At 37.5% G+C, this 19,794-nt stretch overlaps 1 protein-coding gene across 4 annotated transcripts in view; it reads left to right on the top strand.

Annotated features, from left to right (window-relative positions):
* Positions 1 to 19,794, top strand: part of WDFY3 (WD repeat and FYVE domain containing 3) — a 234,122-nt gene that overhangs the window by 75,652 nt on the left and 138,676 nt on the right. For all 4 annotated transcript variants that reach the window (XM_032400715.1, XM_032400713.1, XM_032400714.1 and 1 more), the window contains exons 4-6: positions 9,901 to 10,010; positions 14,013 to 14,174; positions 18,653 to 18,845. In XM_032400715.1, coding sequence (XP_032256606.1) covers positions 9,901 to 10,010; positions 14,013 to 14,174; positions 18,653 to 18,845 — 465 coding nt within the window. The remainder of the gene's footprint in view (positions 1 to 9,900; positions 10,011 to 14,012; positions 14,175 to 18,652; positions 18,846 to 19,794) is intronic.

The raw sequence follows: 19,794 nt of genomic DNA, 5'->3' as shown, positions 1-19,794 counted from the left end.
GTTAAGGCATCTTTTCCAGCAGCTTCCTGAGAAAAGATGCAGGGGGTTACCATTTAAGGTTTCGGATTTTATGTGTGTATGTGTGTTTGTTTTTGTTTTATTTTGTTTTTTAGAAATCCCATTAGTGAAAAAATCTTTTGACTGTTACTGTGTAAGATGGGTTCCCTTCTTTTTATCAAGGAAGGTGATGTCTTTAGGCTGACAACCTTTCAGGTACCAGGGCTTAGAACAACATGTCATTTAGCATGGCTTTATTGCAGAAAGGAGAAACAAAACCAGGGATTCAGCAAGAGAAAAGAAGGCACAGGTCCACCACCCTCATTCTGTCACAGAAAAGTGTCCTCGGAAAATCCCTGATGCCCCTCCATTCCTAAAGTACAAACACAAATGTGGTCTTATCAATGAAAAATAAACAAATGCTTATGATCTAGGCTGTTTGAGTACTGGATTTGAATGTCTGTCGGATGTTTACAGGAGCTGTTTGCAGATCCTCGCTGTTTAGCCCCAGGAGACTTCGGGGCCCAGGGGAAGTTAGAGGCCCTGCTACCAGAGAGAGGAAGCTCCCAGTGTCATGGGAAGTTGAGTTTAGGTCTAGCAACTCCCTTGAGGATGTGGTCGGGGCGGGGGGGGGGGGGGGGAGGGGGTCTTAGCTAGGTCCTTCTCCAGGCAGCCCAGGGTGAGCTCTCAGGGTCATTTTGGAAAATCTTGCAGCTTGCATTATATTTATACCCCTTTCAGTGGGTATCAGATTCTAGATTGGAAATCATTTTATGTGAGAATTTAAAAATAATTTCTCCTTCATATTCTAGACTCCTACACTGCTATTGAGAAATCGTAAGCTGCATAGATTCTTGTTTCTTTCTGTGACCTGCCTTTTTGTTTTGTTTTGTTTTGTTTTTGTTTTGTGTGTTTTTGGAGCATTTAGGATCCTCTCTTTGTCCCTCCTGGTCAAAAATTTCATGCCTTGGAGCATATATTCTTATACATTATGCTGAGTACTTACTGAACTTTGAAGTCTGGGAATTCACATCCTTTAATTTTAGGAAAATTTTGTGAATTATTTGTATAATAATATCCTCCACTCAGTTTTCTTTTTCTGTTCAGATGTACCCCTGAGACTGTCTCTCTCATTTTCTTATTTTCTCTTATTTTGTATTTTTGGTTTTTGACCCTGCCATTCATCCCTTCTATGGAGTTGTTGTTTTTTTTCCATTTGTGACATTATAATTTTAATTCCTACGAGTTTCTTTTTTTATTAGTGTGTGTTCTTTCATAGATGCTCTTTTTAGCTCTGTTTCTTTCAAAAATTTTAATTTGTTCATTTTTTTGTTAATTTTTTGATTTGCTTTTGTCTTTTAGGTTAGAGGACTGTTTTGTTAACTTGCTTTTGTCTGTCTTTTTGGTTAGAGGACTTTTTTTTAACTTGCTTTTGTCTGTCTTTTAGGTTAGAGGACTTTTTTGTTAACTTGCTTTTGTCTGTCTTTTAGGTTAGAGGACTTTTTTGTTAACTTGCTTTTGTCTGTCTTTTAGGTTAGAGGACTTCCTTGGCCATCTGCTCATGTATAAGAACAGAGCCATAGAGAGCTGCTGGTAGCTCTGCACTTGTGGGTGGGGCTTGAAACTGTGGGCATCAGCCCAGTGTGATCCTGCTAGGCTGTTCTGTTGACTCTCTCCCCTGAGCTAGGCAGAGTCCCCAGTGAAGAATGTCCAGTTTCTACTTGGAAGATCCATGTCTCCCTCTCAGCATTTTGGAAGCCAAGTAGGGGAAAGGTCTGAGGACCCTCAGCATGCAGTGTGTAAGCTTCTGCTTGCTCTCCGTGAGCTGCAGCTGTGCCTGGTGTGATGGCCACACTCCCTCACTCCCGCCCCAGCCCTAACACACTCCCTCACTCTTCCTACTGAGCACACCTCCAGTCTGATGCCCACATGGTGGGATCTGGGGGGGTCTTACTGCTCTCTAACATCCTTTTACCAGGCCTTCTGTGTACACTCCCACATTTACCTCTGTTTCCAAAGGTACCTGGTGCCACCAATTCCTGAGCCTCTTGGAGGTTCTGTTGTAGTTTAGTTGCTTTTTCATTTTTCCTGCACTTGCTTTAAGATTCTAGAGTTTGCTAAATCAGTTACCACTAACCTCTCTGCTATTTTAGTATCCAAAATGTTGCTTTCATCTTTCCTATTCTCTTTGTCCTTATGGGTTTAGGCTTTTTGAAAAATCCTTTTATAACCATTTTAGTGGGTGTATTAATCTGCTCAAGCTGCCATAACAAAATACCATAGACCAGTGACTTAAATAACAGAAATAGTCCTTCCCAGTTCTGGAGCCTGAAAGTCTAAGATCAGAGTGCCAGCATAATTGGTGTCTGGTGAGATCTTTCTTCCTGACTTGCAAATGGCACCTTCTCAATGTGGCCTCCCCTGGAGGAGAGGAAGAGAGAGTTCAGGTGTCTCTTCTTATAAGGGCATTAATCTCCTCATGAGGGCTCCCACCGTCGTGATTGCATCTGAACCCTAATTATCTCTCAAAGGCTCCATCTCTGATACCATTGCATTAAGAGTTAGTGCTTCAACAGAGGAATTTGAGGGAGAGGGTTCAGCAGAGGAATTTGAGGGAGAGTATTCAGTTCATAGCCGTGGGACTTCAGGAGAAAGCAGAGGTAAATGCACGTGCACAACCTTCCATCTTTAACCGGAGCCCGTTATGGGGTCTTTGGAGCAACAGCCATTAAAATATTTTTAGATCGAGGGACTAAATCTCTTATTCAGAAGCAGTACATTATATTAATTGATGTATGGATTTTAAAGTGAGATGATTTTAATTATACTTGCAGTCCTTAAAGCAAGTTCAGTGAAAGGTGGTAAGATGGTTTAAGGTAACCCCTGTCTTCTCCTTTCTCCATGCACAGTGGGACTCCATCCTTTTTGTCTTTCCTGATTTAGTTATTTCAGTAGAACAGAGAAGTTGCTCTTAAATATAAGATTTGTGTGTTTTATGCCTTTTTAGCTATTTTAAACAGGTAACATGAAGGGAAATTTCTCTGTTCTATACTGACTCCTGTCATTGAATTTTCTTTCTTGAGTGATACCCCTAGATTAGAATAAAATATTCCCCAAACTGTATTTATACTTGGTTTTCTGTTGCTGTCTTTTTAAATACCTAATCTGCATGTTTGTAGAAAAACGCTTTTCTGCACTAGAAATTTGTTTTCCTAAATCCTCTTACGATTTTACATAGATAGGGTAGGTTTTTTGACAAAATGAATAGTATCTTAAATGGAGTACAGGATGTCTTATTGTTAAATACAGTAATAGTTACACAAGTTTTTCCTTTAACTTTTTATGTTGAAATAATTCTAGACTCACCAGCAGTTGCAAATGTAGTACATAGAGCCCCCTGAGCCCCTCTTCCATTGGTGACTTCTTGATTTCCAGGTGTTTTTAAGATATATTTTTCCAGATCATGTAATTCCATACAATTTTTAGTTTTAAAATTTATTGAAATTTATTAACTTCAGAATCCATTGAATTGAAATTCAAGTTTTGTAGATATTACCTCCACAAGAGAAACCTTTCCTGATCATCTCAAATAGATCCTTTATCCTCTATCCCCACACCAGTGAGTATTTTATTCAGTCACCTTAAATACTTCCTATAGAGCTTTGTCATCTGAAAGTATCTCGTTTACTTAATTTTATTGTCTCTTGTGTTCACCCCTGTATCACCTAGAGGACTACTTGTCACAGATGAGGTGCTCAAAAAATCTTTACTGATTTTTGATAGAGGATTTCTCTGTTCGGTTGTTTATTTTTTTTAAATACTTTGAGAATTAGAGTAGTGTTAGAAAAGCTAGACTTACTGGTGTTTAAGAGAGAAAAGCATAATTTTGGAGTATCTCCTTCGTCAGTCTTAAAGACCCCTGGCTATGGGAATTCCTATTCTTTTATTTTTAGTTTTTAACATTGGAAGTTTCTTTTGGTCAGTTTTGTTATCAAACTTGGATGGAGGGGTGCCTGGGTGGCACACTCATTTAAGCGGCTGCCTTTGGCTCAGGTCATGATCTCAGGGTCCTGGGGTGGAGCCCTGCGTTGGGCTCCCTTCTCAGAGGGGAGTCTGCTTCTCCCTCTCCTTCTGACCCCGCCCCTGCTCATGTACACTCTCTCTCCTTCTCTCTCTCAAATAAATAAAGTCTTAAAGATACTTTGATGGAGATTTTTTGATCTTTTGATTTTTCTAGTAAATTTTCAAGATCCCTAGGTACATTCTGAATCATCTTTTTTCTTTTTAAGATTTTATTTGAGAGAGAGAGAGAGCCTGAGGTGGGGGGGGGGGGGGCAGAAGGGAAAGCCGACTCTGCGCTGTGCTTGGAGCCCAATGTGAGCCCAATCTGGAGCTTGATCCTAGGACCCTGAGATCATGGTCTGAGCTGAAATCAAGAGTCCACTGCTTAACCAATTGAGCCAGCCAGGTGCCCCTGAATCATCTTACCTCTTGTATATCCCAATCTCATTTTGTGACTGACTGATTGATTTTAAGTGTATTGTACAGTCTGCTCTAAGCGCAGTGTCTTACAGTAGATCTGACCTTTTCTATTTTGTATAACTGTAACTTTATACTCATTGAACAGCAACTCCCCATCTCCTCCTTTTCCCAGCCCTTGGCATCATTCTACTTTTTGTTTCTATGAATTTGGCTACTTTTGATACCTTACGTGACCTTTTATTTCACAGGAAGTTATCATTGAAAGTAATTTTGCTATAATTTATATGCACATAATTTTTCTCCAGAAATTGAGCCCTCTGTGATTCATTTGAAAGTTGTCTGTATTTGTTGTGCATCACAGCAAGGTTATTTTTTCAGGACTCCTCTGAATTTGGTGTGAAGTACTTGTTATTTTGTTTGTTACCTAATTACCACTCACATATCAAGTCTTTTTATCAGATCACTTGTAATATGGATTGTAGTTCTCTCAGTAGGAAGATATGCTTATCTGCAATTCTGTTATTTTGAATCCATCCATCAGAAGTTAGTAAAAATGGAAACATGCAAAATGGATACAAGGACTGATGTGTAATATATGAGGGCAGTTTGACAGTTCTCGTTTTCTCTCTGTCTCCCATAATTCTCTCTTGGTTATTGCCTCCATGTGGCTTTTGTTAAAAATATGTAGTGGCAGGGCGCCTGGATGGCTCAGATGGTTAAGCGTCTGCCTTCGGCTCAGGTCATGATCCCGGGGTCCCGGGATCGAGTCCCGCATCGGGCTCCCTGCTAGGCGGGGAGCCTGCTTCTCCCTCTGCCTCTGCCTCTCTCTCTCTCTCTCTCTGACTCTCATGAATAAATAAAAAAAAAAAAAAAAAAAAAAAACATTAAAAATATGTAGTGGCCCTCAACTAATTTGAGAAGATTTATAATTTTGTGGCCATATTGTGTGCAGAGTATAGCTTAAGACTTTTTCCTACCTCTTGTAGTTATTTATTAAGTTGGACTATGCAGGCTGCTTAGTGCTAAGGGCATGTGGTCCGTGTATGTCATGGAAGCAAAAAATCTCCACCCATGTAAAAGTAGTATCTTCAGTTTATTGTTAATGACATCACTGTGTGATAAATGCTGCTGTTAAATACAGTGGTATGATCCCCAGTGGGCGGTGGCCTGGTGATGGAGAAGCTGGGGGATGCTTGCCACAATTGGTGTCTTACACAGCATCTGTGGTGGGATTAGTGTCATGTACTGAATCCCCAAGTAGACAACCCAGCCTCTTTTTTTAAACAGAAAAACAGTGTGCCCCGCTGTCCTCCAAGGATTTCAAAGCCACAACACCCTCAGGTAATTTTTTTCCCAAGGTGTGGTTGTATATTATCAAATGAAAAAAGAGCATGGAAGCTATGAGTTGTACTACTATTTTTCTGACTAACTTGTGGAAGTTTTTTTGGGATGGGAAAGAGTTTTTTAGGGCTTGGTTTCTTCATTAATGAAAAAAGAATGTAATACTGTGGATTCATTTCACATTATCATCCTGTTGCATAAGTTTGAAAATGACTATGCTTTAAATGCAAGGGAAAAATTGTATTGCACTAACTAAATTTTGCCTTCTGATTGTTCTGAATATTGTCTAACTGAATTTACTTATATTCTGTCTTTTAATTTCTTTTAAAATTGTCTACCTTATATTAATCTAATAATGAGCTCTACTAACTCCCTTTCTGTATTTTTCAGTTAACTTTATGTATTGAAATGCAGTGTGAAAGCTAAAGCTTGAATCAAATGATTGGCAGCTCTCAATATGGGTTAATATGTTCCTTTCATTAACTCTTACAACCTTCAGTTAAATCATTTAAATTTGTATTTGTTAAATATTAGTGAAATTGAAAGATCCTAATGCAATTTTTTTTTATTAGAAGTGTTTTTCTTTCAAAGTTTTAAGAAACTATAATTTGTGGAGGTTTAATTTAAAATTACTTTCTAGTATACGTAATTTTTTAAAGATCACACTGAATGTTCAAGACTTTTGCAGTGAGCTTCTTGACTCATTTAAAATAAGAAGTGGGAGATCCCATTAAGGTGTTTGGAATGGCAGCATACTGAAATAAGTAGGTGAGAGTGAAATAGTTCTTATGAATACATTTGTTATGTAAAGATCCTTTGTCAATGAGGTCTTCTCCACATTCTTCTCAAAAAAGGATGGTTATTATTAAGTTGGTAAAGTTGTTAGATACTGTTAATAATTACACTGTCTTGGTCTTTTTCAAACTTTATTTTCACGTGTATTATTTAATCAGCTCATTGATCCATTGAACTGTTGTAATGTTTAATAACAATTAGAACATTGAGGGTTTTTTTAAATCTATTATTTGTCTCTTCTTATCTTGAGGAATACCTTAATATTCATTGTCAACCAACACAAGAGTAACCACACATTTGTATAAACGCCCACTGTTGCTCAGGTCAATAGAACTGTTGCAAGCCAAGAGTACATTTTTGGTGTTTTGGTTCTCAAAGTAAGCATTAGTATTCATTGTTCATAATTGACAACTTACTGAATAGCAGTTATTGAGTAGCAGAAGAGACATATTTGTCCAATTTCCTTTTAGCATTAATAACGTTATGTTAAAAAACATGGGTGGCATTGCAATTCACTCAGAATGTGTCTTATCTGTAGCTCTCTAGCTTTCAGACTGGGAAGGTAATTTTGTTTGTCTCTTCAGCATCTTTCTTCTTTTTGTCCTCTGTCAGAAGCATAGGTGGTATTGACCAGTTCATTTTCTAATCAATGTTTTTGTTGTTGTTATGAAATAGAATTTTTTTACATTGATTTCATGATGGAATAATCAATTTGAAGACTGCAAGTAGTTTTTTAATATGTTGAGTTATAAAGTTGGAAATGCACAATTTAACACCAAAGTTGCCTAACTTGTGCGGAAGCCTAGAAAATGAAAGCACAGCATGTCAGCCTTTGAGAATTTTACTTACTGGAAAGGAGTCATCTTCATTACACGAGCATTTAATTCCTATTAAGGAAAGAGGGCTTATGTAATAAAACCTGGCCCATGACAGGTTTGCAAGAAAAATTTACAGATCAATTTTTACTAATGATCTCAGGCCACAATTGCTAAAGAATGTTTCTCAGTGACATTCTTTTATTTGTTTGCTCCCCTCTCTATTGAGACCTTCACAATTTAACTAGCCTTAAACATTGCTTTCTTTATATTATTACTCCCCTTCTCAGAACTTTCAGGAATCTCTGTTATCCATAGTAAACACAAACACTTTTTTTTTTTTTAAGACTTTTTAAAATTTATTTATTTGACAGAGAGATAGCGAGAGCAGGAACACAAGCAGGGGGAGTGGGAGAGGGAGAAGCAGGCTTCCTGCCAAGCAGGGAGCCCGATGTGGGACTCGATCCCAGGACCCTGGGATCATGACCTGAGATGAAGGCAGATGCTTAACGACTGAGCCACCCAGGCGCCCCAAACACTCTTGATGTTTGTAACAAGTTGAGCTCAAAATGTCCTTCTTTGACCTCTTTAGCTTGACTTATTCACTCATTTAACAGATATGTATTGACTACCCACTTAGTGCCAGTGATGTGCTTCATACCAGGGATTGGCAGTGAACAAGGCAGACATGGAGTCTGCTCCCACGATGTTTATTTTCTAGAGAGGGGCGAGAGGGTATAAATCAGTGAAAATAGGAATACAAGAATTTCAACACTTTTAAGATACTGACATATTAGAAAAAGCCAGGATTCTTTTGGCTTCCCTCTTCTCCAGTAAAAAAATTTTTTTTAAATCACTATCTTTATCTCTTACAGGCTAGACAGCTTGGATTTGAATTTAAGTTCTGTCACTGACTAACTGTGTGGCTCTAGGCAAATTACTCATCCTCTCTGTTTCTCAGTTTGTATTATTATAACAGGTATAATGATAGAAAATAACTCATAAGGTTCTTGTAAAGATTAAATGAGTTAAATCTTCAAGTACCTAAAAGAGTGTTTGTTATAGTTAAGACTTAGTAAAATTAAGCTATTTAAAATTTTTCCTATTAAAATCCTCTTTCAAATGGAAGTATGTAAAGGTGAAATATGCCCAGCAAAGTATCCAATGTAAGTCTTGTATTCATTCAATTATTTAATGAAACACTTTTATCTTGATTGTCTTAAATGGAAGAAAAAATACCTCGAAGGCAACCTAAAATCTATTTATTCTACATTTTGCATTTTTATGATGTGTATTAAGTGTACATTAGCAACTTATCAGGTTGGTTTTGATAAGTGAACAAATTGGACTTACTTTTTGACACTTTATTTTAGTAGTTTAAATTTTATTTTATTATGTTAGTCACCATACATTACATCATTAGTTTTTGATGTAGTGTTCCATGATTCATTGTTTGCGTATAACACCCCATGCTCCATTCAGTGCATGTCCTCTTTAATACCCATCACCAGGCTAACCCATCCCCCACCCCCTCCCCTCTAGAACCCTCAGTTTGTTTCTCAGAGATTTTTTGACACTTTAATTCATCTCATATATTGATAGAAACATTGATGAGCTTTGTGCTGATGAAATTAAGCACATGGTTCAGGATTTGTCCATCTTCCCTTACCTCTCAAACCATAACTAAATTTACTTCATAGATTCCTCCAACGCTGTCATTCTGTGCCTGACACTCACTATTCCTACTGTCAGCTGTTCAAGTCCCCCTTCGTGCATATCACTGGGGCGGCTCCTGATTTGGGTCACCTCCACCAGAGTCTTTGCCCTTCCAGTTTGTCTTACACATCACCACTACATAGTCTTAGAACGACCCTTTCATCATCTACTTTGCTTGAGAAACTACACTTGCTTTCTCTTGCGCAGAGAGTCAACAGCCTTTAGATTACCTTCTTCATAAATTGGCTTTGATTTTCTATCACTACTGTTGATACTGGACTCTAATTCTCAAAATTGTAGAATATTAATGCAGTGTTATTATAGTTCTTTGTCTTGATCTTAACTTAATTAGGCTCAGTCTTCTATTTACACTTTTGTTTTAATACTGTGCTTTTAATCTCTCTGTTCCCTGCCTTCCCTCCCACTTCCTAGACAAACATATCTTTGTTTTCCAGGTACGTTGAGCTCAAATTTTACCTTTCTCATGACTCTTTTTGACTAGCTCGTGACGTAACTGTCCCTGAAATATTTAGGTTGACTTCTCCGCTTCTGTATTGATGTGACAATATGCTGTAAGGGCCTAGATATGCCATTAAAATATTGCTCTTTTTAACAGATTTTACACAGAGCATGCAGTTGTGCTGATATAAAGCACGTGCTTAGTAAATGATCATTTTTTTTTTGCCAGGCTTTAAAGAAGAACCACTTTATGTCTGATATCCCCCCACCTCATGGCTTTCCTTTGGTTTTATAGAGGCTGCAAGTCGGGCCATAGTCCAGTTCCTAGAAATCAATCAGAGTGAAGAAGCCAGTAGAGGTTGGATGCTTCTGACAACAATTAATTTGTTAGCATCCTCTGGTCAGGTGAGTTCTTTGTTTTTATGTTTGATAACTTGACTTCTTTTTTTATCCTCTTGGAATTTTGTGAAGTTAAATTTATCATCGTTCCCAAATGAGGTTTTATGATAATCATTATATTCTTCTAATGCTTCTTATACTTTATTTCATGCTTCTTATAACATCTGTATGAGGAGGTTTGTTTTATAAATTTTACACCTGAGAACATGCCTAACTTGAACAGTGTTTTCCATCTTTGTCATGTCATAACACATGTGGAACACGATAGCTTGCGTACATGTGTGGGGCACAGTGCTGGACTTCTGTGATTGTAGGCGAGTAGCCCTGAGCCCTGGCTCCATCTGGCCCAGACCAAACACTTCTGTGATCCATGTTAGGGCACTTACCCTAGAAGAATCATCAGGTCACTTCGCTAATAAGGAATAAATGACATGGAAAATATTTTTAAATTCTTCTAATTTTTATGGAAAATAGGGGAATACTGACATTTTCAGGATAATATATATTCCCTTCCCGTTTGATTTATTCTGGAGATTGCTTGCCCCCCCCCCCCCCCCCCAGTCACCTTTAAACATCTGCCATGATCTGTGTTGCATCTACTTAGTGATGAGCTGTTTGGATACCTGATTTTTCGCCTGTGATGTTGTGGGCATGAAAGTTTATTCAACCTTCTACAGTTCCGAGAAGAATTACCTATCGAAGTTAGTATCAGTCTTGAGAATGGCTACTCTCTAAATTACAGTGGACTTTCAAACAACTCACATCATTTAATAATGGGACTGACAGAGGTGTCTGTGAAGCTAGTCATACTGCAGTGACAGGCCACAGCAGAAACAGTGCATATTCCTTAGTAACCGTATCCTGACACTAGTCAATAGCCTCAAGTAGTAGCACTTGGACTTTTTCCCCTTAGAATGATCTGTTTCCCTTTTTTGTTTGCTGGTTTAGGTTTGTTTGTTTCTTTCTTAAATCACAAAAGGAATCAGACCAACTTGTTCTGATGTACCTGGGACTTTCCAGATTTTAGCCTGGAAGCCCCACATCCCAGACAACCCTTGAGTCCTGGGCAAATGGAGCTGTTAATTTACCCCAAGTAACCTTCAGATAGTCCTAAAGAGGCCCCCTGTTTCCATGTATCTGTGACCATACCAGAAGACCATCAAAATGTCGATTCTATTTGCTGTTGATGGTAGCCATAAATGCCTCCATATTACTGTATCAAAATTTGGTTGGTTTAGAATAGCATATAAAATAATCGTTTTTAATTGGAATATTTCTAAGTTTTTTTTTTTTAAGATTTTTATATATTGAAAGAGTGAGGGAGAGAGAGCATGAGTGGGGGTGAGGGACAGAGGGAGAGGGAGAAGCAGACCCTGCTGAGCAGGGAGCTGCGACTTGGGGCTCCATCCCAGGACCCTGAGATCATGACCTGAGCTGAAGGTAGACGCTTAACCGACTTAGCCACCCAGGCGCCCCAGAATATTTCTAAGTTTTATTCGTATTTTCTGTAGATGCTTTCTCAGGTGTGAACAGAAAGTGTGTCCTTACTAAATACCTAACATAGTAGAAAGTCAATATATGTGGATTAACTTAAATGTGTACAAATGGACAGATTGCCTTAAAAGTGTAAGAGAAGAATCAGGAGAAACCTAATCACTTTTTGAAAAAATTACAAATGTTTCCAGTTACTAGTTTGGATACCAAGTTATACTTTTAGTGTATCAGTTATAAAATGAAAATGAAAAATCATACCATTTTGCCTAATGGAAAGGGAAAGCTAGTAATAACCTAACTAGAAAAAGAAACATTTTATTTAAAAAAAAATTTTTTTTTTAAAGATTTTATTTATTTATTTGACAGAGGGAGACACAGCAAGAAAGGGAACACAAGCAGGGGGTGTGGGAGAGGGAGAAGCAGGCTCCGCACTGAGCAAGGAGCCCGATGTGGGGCTCCGTCCCAGGACCCTGGGATCATGACCTGAGCCGAAGGCTGACGTTTAACTGACTGAGCCACCCAGGCACCCCGAAAAAGAAACATTTTAAAAGAAAATTCAGTGTTGTGTATTTTGAGTTGGCTTTTTTTTTGCCTGCCATTTCCTGTTGGTAGCGGTAAGGTACAGAGATGACTAAAACATATCCTAAATCAACATGTAGATGACAGACATGGAGTAGATGAAGATAATATTATAAAATGCAATCATGGGGTCTGTGTAGTGCTATGAAAATAGAAATGTGGAATGTGAGAGTTAAAATTTTGTAGGTGAGGGTGGGAGGATAGATGAGGAATTAAAGCTTCTGACATGGGCAGACCTTTAAACTGAATGTCAGATATATGGAGACAAGGGGTAACTAGAAATAATCTTAGTGGGAAGAGCAAAGGGTTTTTGATTTAGAGGCAGGAAATGATGCTGGGTGTGTAGAAAGGGACCAGATCATGCAAGGGATTGTTCTTTTTTGTTTGTTTGTTTGCAAGGGATTGTTCTTTAGGCTCTCTGTCCTCTTATCACCCTGCTATTGCATTAGTTCAGGCCCCAGCTCTCATATGGTTTTCTGTATTAGTTTCCTAATTACCCTGGCTTTCTTGCCCTTCATATCTAATTTAGGTCTAGACTACCACCAGCTAATTTTCTGAAATCTGGTTCTTTTGCTCCTTTGTTTATAACACTTCAGTGGTTCTCCAGTGCCAGCAAAATAAAAGTTAAACCAGAGTGGGAGAGCATATGCATACATAGGTCATCAGACATTCCCACTTGGGGACCATTGAACCAGCTCTCTTGCCTGAGGCAGGTTATGTCAGTGATGAGCTTCCACTGCTTCATGTGTGAAGTCAGGATCATACAATAATAGAGTCTACCTTGTAGGGTTGATGGAGGATAATAGATAAGATAATTAAAATGCTTAGCCTTTTGCCTGTTTTATACTTAACACTTATTAAAGATTAGACATTATTATTGTGGCTTTTCAGGAATTAACAGTTTTGGACTCAGGTTCCTGAAACATACCGCCTATGTGTCTTCCAGGTGATCTTTCCCCTCTTTAATTCCTATCCTTCTCCATTCCATTCCTGGCAGTGTTGATCATTCCCTTCTAGGTTAGCCTGTGTGTACTATCATTGCTACACTTAAGAGATTAAATCATAGTTGAACCTGCTTCTGCTAGTAGACTGCAGTCTTCTGAAGGGCAGGGGTGCTTTGTCGCTGCATGCCCCGTTTCTAGCACACTGCCAGACATACCCTACGCATTCAAAAATTGCTTGATGAAAAAGCTAATAAACTAAATACAGATGATGCCGACCTCTTGATCTCCATTGTGGTAAAACTTTTTGTTCCAAACTGCACCATAAGAAAATTTGGCAATTATTATAGCATACTTCTTAAGAATACTGGAAGATTCACCATAAGAAGGTGGAATTTCTTCCTTTAGAAATTGTTGAAAATGATAGAGATTTTTTGTGTGTCAGTGATGGCTATATCCCTCAAGTGTCCTTCCAGCCCCAAGAACGTATAATAAGAATAAAAGTGATAGTCAAGCAACTACTAACATGTAATTTAGTGCTTAATATATCTCACATTTGTTATATAATGCTTATATTAACTCTAAGACCTATGTGGCATTATATCTGTTTTATAGGAGAAGAAAGTGAGGTCCAGCAAAATTAGTTTGCCCAAGTTTATAGTTATGTTTCTCTTTTCTAAATCACAAAGCTTATGTTCTTTGAAACATGATTCCTCTTAATAAATAAATAGCAAATTTAATAAATAACAAACACATCTCAATGTTGGATTAAAGCAAAGTTGTCCAAATGGAAAATGAGTATTTGTCACTGTGGAGTAATTTTCTAAAATTTTCAGGCATTTAAAAAGTTACTTTGATATTTAATTTTCTGGCTTAAAATTTGTGAGTTAATGATTTAACTTCTGGCCTAAAATTTGTGAACTTCCTTAGCTGTACCAGTTACAGTTATATCTGTCTATCTACCTGTTCACTTATTTATTGGTTTGTTTTCCAGAAAACCGTGGACTGCATGACAACGATGTCGGTGCCTTCCACCCTGGTTAAATGTTTGTATCTGTTTTTTGACCTTCCACATGTGCCTGAGGCCGTTGGAGGTGCACAGAATGAGCTACCTCTAGCAGAACGTCGTGGACTACTCCAGAAAGTTTTTGTACAGGTATGGAAGGTGCTATTTGTCTGCCCATCAATACCAGTCTATTTAAAGTGAAACAGGTGCACTCCTTAAGGAGATGTTCTGCCTATTCCATTTTCTACACTATTCTATGCTCTTTTTTTTTTTTTTAAGATTTTATTTATTTGAAAGCGAGAGAGAAAGAGCACACAAGCTGGAAGAGAGGCAGATGTAGAGAGAGAGGAGCAGTGAGCCTGACACGGGGCTAGATTCCAGGACCCTGGGATCATGACCTGAGCCAAATGCAGACACTTAACCAACTGAGCCACCCAGGCACCGCTTCCATGCTCTTTTTTATTGACTTTATCTCATATAATTGTCACATTTCTTGAATCTGAACACTTATTTTAAGGAATAATGGAGTGAGGCATTAACAAGTTTATTTCTCTGGACAGATTCAACTATTAAGGTTACCTTTGATAAAGCAGTAACGTCTCTAAAATGAACTAAGCAAGAAAAAACTTCTGTTGACAATCATATTAAATTTGGGGCAGTATTTCTTAAAATATGAAGAAATTCTGTTTGTTGCTCTAAATACAGGAAATTCCTAGCCTATAAATATTTTACTTGTAAAAGGCAGTTTATTTTAGTGGCTTCTGCCACCTCCTCTGCTCCCTGCTTGTGAAGTCCTTCTTCACCACTGTTGCTGCTGTCTTTTAATAGCATTAGCAGTTAACCAAGGTTTAAATAGATCTTTGTTAGTTAGCCTGGAAATACTGCCATCATTTTGATATCCTTCCTTGGGAGAAAATTTTCAAAACAAAGTACACACATGTGGAATATGGTTCGTCCATGGGACTAATAGAGTATTTAAAAAACCACGTTTGACACAAGAGGACTGCATCATTTTACTTATGTGACTCCAATGTGGTAAAACTCTTAGCAAGTAGAGTGGTGGTTCCCAGGAGCTGGAGGGTGGCGAATAAGGAGTTGTTGTTCAGTGGGTATAGAGTTTCAGTTTTGCAAGATGACAGTATTCTGGAGATCTGTTGTACAGCAACGTGCATGTAATGAACACCACTCTATACTTAAAAATGATTAAGATGATAAATTTTGTGTTACATGTTTCCACCTCCATTAAAAAAAAACAAAAAGAAACCACACCTGTTTAAATTCAGGTCTCTGGAATTATGTAACTTAAGATGCAGATTTCTTACCTCTGAAATAAGGATAACGATAGCTACCTAAAGGATTTTTGTGAGGCTTAAGTGCAATAATATACAAGGCGATGGTTCTCTGTCCTGGGTGTGGTAGACATGACCTGAAAGTCCCTGTGATTGCTGCTCTTGCCACCACCAATGCCGCTATTGTCAGAGTGGCAGAGAGGACAGCGGATCTGCAGGGGATAAGGTGGAGCTGGGTATAGGTGACGACTGCACCTCGTAGTAATGGGGTCTTTGCTGCAGAGCTTTGTGGAGGTGTGAGCAATGAAGGGACAGGAGAGAGGGAGACTAAGGCAGTTTTAGAAAGGAAGAGACATGGGGCGCCTGGGTGGCTCAGTCGGTTAAGCGTCTGCCTTCAGCTCAGGTGGTGATCCCAGAGTCGTGGGGTTGAGCTCCAGGTCGGGCTCCCTGCTCAGTGCGGAGCCTGCTTCTCCCTCTGCCTCTGCCTCTCCCCCCACTCATGCTCTCTCTCTCTCAAAGAAATAAATAAAATCTTAAAAAAAAAAAAAAGACAGGATTATCAATAAAGTACTAATTCAACAAATATTTGTTGAACACTGGATTTCTTAGATAACTTTTTGCTAGTGGTTAGGTAGCCTCCATTATCTCATACAATTTGGAAGACAACCCATGACTTTAGAGGTTTTGTTTTTCCACAAAATGATGATGAGAGCAAATGGCAGAAATAGGATTAGAATTTATGTTTATCTGAGTCCTGAATTAGATTGGATGAGAAAAGCAATGGGAATAAACAAAGGAGTAAATCCCATAGGAATTAAAGCTGCTTTAAGACATTGCTAATGAATGTGGTGGGTTATTCTTTGCTTATTAGACTAGTAACCCTATTTCAATAAAGCTTTTCTAAAGAACTAATTAATACCTTAGGCAATAAATGGAAGCTGAATTTTATGTATTTAATGCTAAATAAGTATAGCAAAGATTTCTTCTGAAACTTTATTAAAAAAAAATGTTTTCTGTATTTGAATGCAGTGCGTGTTTCCAAATGAATGTGGGATTCATTTCAGCATATTGGAACCATTGAATGTTAAGGCCAAAAGGAACTTCAAAGAGAATTTGAATGAAACTCCCCATTTAAAGTTACAGAAACTAATAGCTGAGGCTGTGATCCACAGCAGTTGTGTGGCAGGGATGGGGGCCTGGCTCTTCCCACCTCCTAATCCAGGGCTCCTTTAGCCTCACTTCCTCGTTTCAGTTTCTCCTTACAGGCTGGACACTGTGGTCGCCATTTTGTCTAGAATGCCAATGGAGACAGACTTACTAAATGTTTTCAGGACACATATTGTTTATGAAAGTTGAAATCCATATGTTTATGTTACGTGACAGATGGTTTCCTGGGACCTTAGCATTGGTACTGCTTCATGTAGGCATTCATTGTGTTGTTTTGTTTGTTTGTTTTGTGGGATTTTTTGTTGTTGTTGTGTTGATGTGGCCAGTTATTTTTCTGCCACACTTGGCTAGACTTAATAACAGAGTCCCTATAAATAGAAGTGGTTAGTGTATGGGAGAAGAGGAATGAGATATAGACTCTTTGGTTTTTTATTCTATAAAATGAAAGGATTACATGAGATTATTTCTGAGAATCCTTTTGCCTTTAAAGATTAAGAACTAGTTATTTTAAGAATCAACAAATTTAGGGAATTAAATCCAGTTCATTTTTGAGAACAAAGATTTGATTTGGAAAAAAGTATTTTATTTTCGGGTTTGTTTTTATGTTACAAATTAGAGAAATGACATCCAATGAGAACCAGTGAAAGGTATAATTGATAATACACGTTTCTGAGGATAGATATTTTTGCTGCAGTTGACGATCTTTTTTTCAAATTATCTTTTTTGTTGCATTTGACGCATATGGGAAAAGATAATACCTATTACATGTATTAAGTCAGTATCCAACAGTTTCTCCAGGCATTTCTGTGTGTGTCTGTTGGGGAGGAATACCTGTATTTACCAATTTTGTAAATATCTTATTTCTCTGAATTCTTGGTCCTTTTTTTTCCCCCCATTCCTCATATTTGGCAGCTATGAATTAGAAAGCCCTTCTATTTAAGTAAATTTTTGCATTGAAGGTAATAGGAAAAGTAAAACCTATCTTTCTTAGACAAAACATATTTTAAATAATTTTTTTATATTTAGCAGTTTCCCCACAGATACTGAAATACTCGAATTTCATGAAGCACTTACCTTTCAAGAGAATAAAATTTACATAAATTATACTTATTTTATTCATTATTACATATATATATTTTTTTAAAGATTTATTTATTTATTTGAGAGAGCGAGAATGAGAGAGAGAGAGAGAGAGAGTACATGACGGGGGGAGGGTCAGAGGGAGAAGCAGGCCCCTCGCCGAGCAGGGAGCCCGATGCGGGACTCGATCCCGGGACTCCAGGATCATGACCTGAGCCGAAGGCAGTCGCTTAACCAACTGAGCCACCCAGGCGCCCCTCATTATTACATATATTTTTAAATATTTAGAAAAGAATTTGAGCAAGGAGAAGAAAAGTTAACTTCTCCTGACGCTGAGTCAAGATTAGAAGAAAAAAATCCATCGAGGGCAGAAACCATGGCTGAATTCTGCAAATAGTGGCTCTTAGTGCTTTGAGTACTTGTGTAATGTGTATTCTACAAATCATAGTTAAATAAGTTCTCATTCCAAAGTTTAAGAAGTTTTGAATCTTCTTTGAAAGCCAAGCCTTAGAAGATATTTGGCTACTAGGCTTAACTGAAAGATACCTCTGAATTAAGATGATTTTATTATTGTGATATCCCCTTCTACTTGTATAGAAATTGGAACAATTCCGAAACACTTTTCAAGACCTGTTTTTACTTTCTCACCTCCCTAAAACTGTCCTTTTTAGAGAAGAAAATTGCATCTCATCTATGACAATCTAAGAATTAAAGAACCAAATTAGAAAACCAAAATGTTGACCTTGAAAGTTACTGTTGATTTATTCCATTTCAGAGTCAGTATGCAAAAATACCACAGAGAAGACAGGATAGTAAACAGAGTTGGTTTTTTTTCTTTTGTTTTTTGTTTTTAAATAAGCTGATAAAAGTAGGTCTGGCTTATGGTCTTAACATAACACACTTCTAAATTATAGATGTTTTTTTTTTTTAACGTTGCCTAAGTTAGAGCACCCATCATTGTGGCTTTAATGATATCACGTAATACTAATCCTGGACTTTCAGAGTTTTTAATAATCAGATCTAGTCCTCTTCTAGCTCCTCCCTTTACCCAACCATTCATTTATTTAAATACACATTTGTTTTGTTTTTTAGATCTTAGTGAAACTCTGCAGTTTTGTTTCTCCGGCGGAGGAGCTGGCTCAAAAAGATGATCTCCAGCTTTTATTCAGTGCAATAACCTCTTGGTGCCCTCCCTACAACCTGCCTTGGAGGAAGAGTGCTGGAGAAGTCCTTATGACCATATCCCGTCATGGTCTTAGTGTCAATGTAGTAAAGTATATTCATGGTGAATATTTCTTTATGTTCATTTTCGGTGCTCTAAGTTTCTTTCAATTTTCTCTTCCTCATATGACAACAGACTGCTTTTTATCTCTCAATTCTCTAAAGATTCTATTTTAAATTAAAAATGATACTTGCCAGATGAAAAAAAAAATTTTATTTGTGAGACATTTCAAATGTAAGAATTTTTTATATGTTCCAAACAATGGATATCTACAAGAGTTGAAGTAATTTCATTGTCATGTAAATGTTTAATCATAATTTAAGTTTGGTGTTGTAGCCTGTTCTTCCCTACTCTTCTACTGAAAAAATAAATTTTTTTGAGATGCTATAGTTTAAAGCTTTTCTGAAGGTATTTCATAAGTAGATAAGTGTCTGTCCAATGGGCATAAATGATATTAGGTGGATTCTTTATCATCAGTAAGGAGAAATTGTGCATTCTGTTTAACTCCTATGTAAGTGTCAGCTACCCTTTAAAATGTCTTAATAGGAGACAGTGTAGTAGCTCATATAGTTTACTTCTCATATATTTTTTCCTGAAAATCTTACAAAATAATTTCTAGTACAATTGTTTGTTTACTCACCTAACATCAGTCAGTCATTAAATGGTTCTTGCCTACGTTCCCATGTTAAATCTCCTTAGCTTTTGTTATGTGACATTGGGTTTCTTTAGACAAATTTCTTTAAGGATAAGAGAGAGAAAAATCTTTTTTTTTTTTTTTTTTGAGAGTTTGCACTCTATTTTATTTCATGGAACAACTAATAAATCACAGTGAGTTATGCTTCATTCAGAACCCCATTTCTATTCTTAAATTTGTTCATGATTCATGAGTCAACCTGCTTTTGCTCGAACCATACTCTTCCATGCTTTTACTAAGTTATGAGTGTTCTGTGGAAAATTTGCTCTAACTAAAAGATCAGAAGGGGCTACAAGGACAAATGAGTTATATTCACAC

This window comes from Phoca vitulina, unplaced genomic scaffold (genome assembly GCF_004348235.1).
Source record: "Phoca vitulina isolate PV1807 unplaced genomic scaffold, GSC_HSeal_1.0 scaffold3, whole genome shotgun sequence".
In the NCBI taxonomy this organism is placed as follows: Eukaryota; Metazoa; Chordata; class Mammalia; order Carnivora; family Phocidae; genus Phoca; species Phoca vitulina.
This window is presented reverse-complemented; position numbering and strand designations above follow the sequence as displayed.